Source organism: Camelina sativa, unplaced genomic scaffold (assembly GCF_000633955.1).
Source record: "Camelina sativa cultivar DH55 unplaced genomic scaffold, Cs unpScaffold00990, whole genome shotgun sequence".
In the NCBI taxonomy this organism is placed as follows: Eukaryota; Viridiplantae; Streptophyta; class Magnoliopsida; order Brassicales; family Brassicaceae; genus Camelina; species Camelina sativa.
This window is the reverse complement of record NW_010922115.1, coordinates 6,976-8,214: the sequence shown is the minus strand read 5'-3', so window position 1 is coordinate 8,214 and position 1,239 is coordinate 6,976. Positions and strand designations below refer to the sequence as shown.

General features: G+C 38.2%; 1 protein-coding gene across 1 annotated transcript in view; it reads left to right on the top strand.

Moving 5' to 3' along the window:
- The first annotated feature begins 35 nt into the window (after positions 1-35).
- Positions 36-1,239, top strand: part of LOC104774014 (paired amphipathic helix protein Sin3-like 6) — a 5,165-nt gene continuing 3,961 nt past the window's right edge. The window contains exons 1-4 of the mRNA XM_010498681.1: positions 36-254; positions 351-505; positions 752-879; positions 975-1,229. Coding sequence (XP_010496983.1) covers positions 456-505; positions 752-879; positions 975-1,229 — 433 coding nt within the window. The 5' untranslated portion in view covers positions 36-254; positions 351-455. The remainder of the gene's footprint in view (positions 255-350; positions 506-751; positions 880-974; positions 1,230-1,239) is intronic.

The following is a 1,239-nucleotide window of genomic DNA, read 5'->3' as shown; positions in this document are numbered from 1 at the left end:
ATCTGGTAATGATGTAGTTAATTTTTGCAGACTCCCTTGTTAAAGAAGGTCGTCCAGGAGATTTTCAAGATGATGAAAATAGAGAAGATACTGAAACAGATACAGCAGATAGAACTGAAAAAAGTGCAGCATCTGGCAGTAAAGATATCGGAAATCACAGACCCACCACCCCGTATGTGGGAACACCTATAAATGAACTTGATCTCTCTGAATGCACTCAGTGTACGCCAAGTTATCGGCTCCTACCAAAGGATGTGGGTTTTTCCTTAAACAATATTGTTCTATTACACTTTAATTTACTGTATCATTTTGTTCTCTTATAATCATATGGTTGGTCTTTTCCCATGCAGTATGCAGTTGAGATTCCAAGCTACAGAAATACACTTGGTAAAAAGACACTCAATGACCACCTGGTATCTGTCACCTCCGGGAGTGAAGATTACTCATTCAGTCATATGCGCAAAAACCAGTATGAAGAAAGCTTATTTCGGTGTGAGGATGATAGGTATGATCTGGTAGTTTGATGAAAAATCTCGTTATCCACCTTTTATATACAGTATAGTAGGCTCATATATCCTCGTTTTATGACCAAATAGATTTTCTCCTATTACTTTGGCATGCTTAAGTTTATCTTTTATGTGGGAGGGACTTCTCTCCTTTCATATAGTTTGCCTGGAACCTTTCATGTAGAAATGGTGATTCTTTGTTCTTGGTAGAATCCCTCAGTTTAACATTCCTAATGCGTGTTCAGGTATGAAATGGACATGTTACTAGGATCTGTAAGTTCAGCAATCAAACACGTGGAAATCCTTCTGGAAAAGATGAACAACAACACTATCTCAGTAGACACTACTATATGTATCGAGAAACACTTATCAGGTAAGTTGTTAGTTTGGAACAAATCTAGTTTGGCTATAGATTGTCTGTTCTTCATTCATTTGTGCTATAACACTCTATGTGATTGTATCTAATAGCTATGAACTTAAGATGCATTGAGCGGTTATACGGTGATAATGGGCTTGATGTCATGGATCTTTTGAAGAAGAACATGCATAGTGCTTTACCGGTGATACTGACGCGCTTGAAGCAGAAGCAAGAAGAATGGGCAAGGTGCCACTCTGATTTCCAGAAAGTTTGGGCTGAAGTATATGCTAAGAATCACCACAAGTCACTAGATCATCGTAGTTTCTATTTCAAGCAGCAGGACTCTAAGAACTTGAGCACAAAATGTAAGCTTCT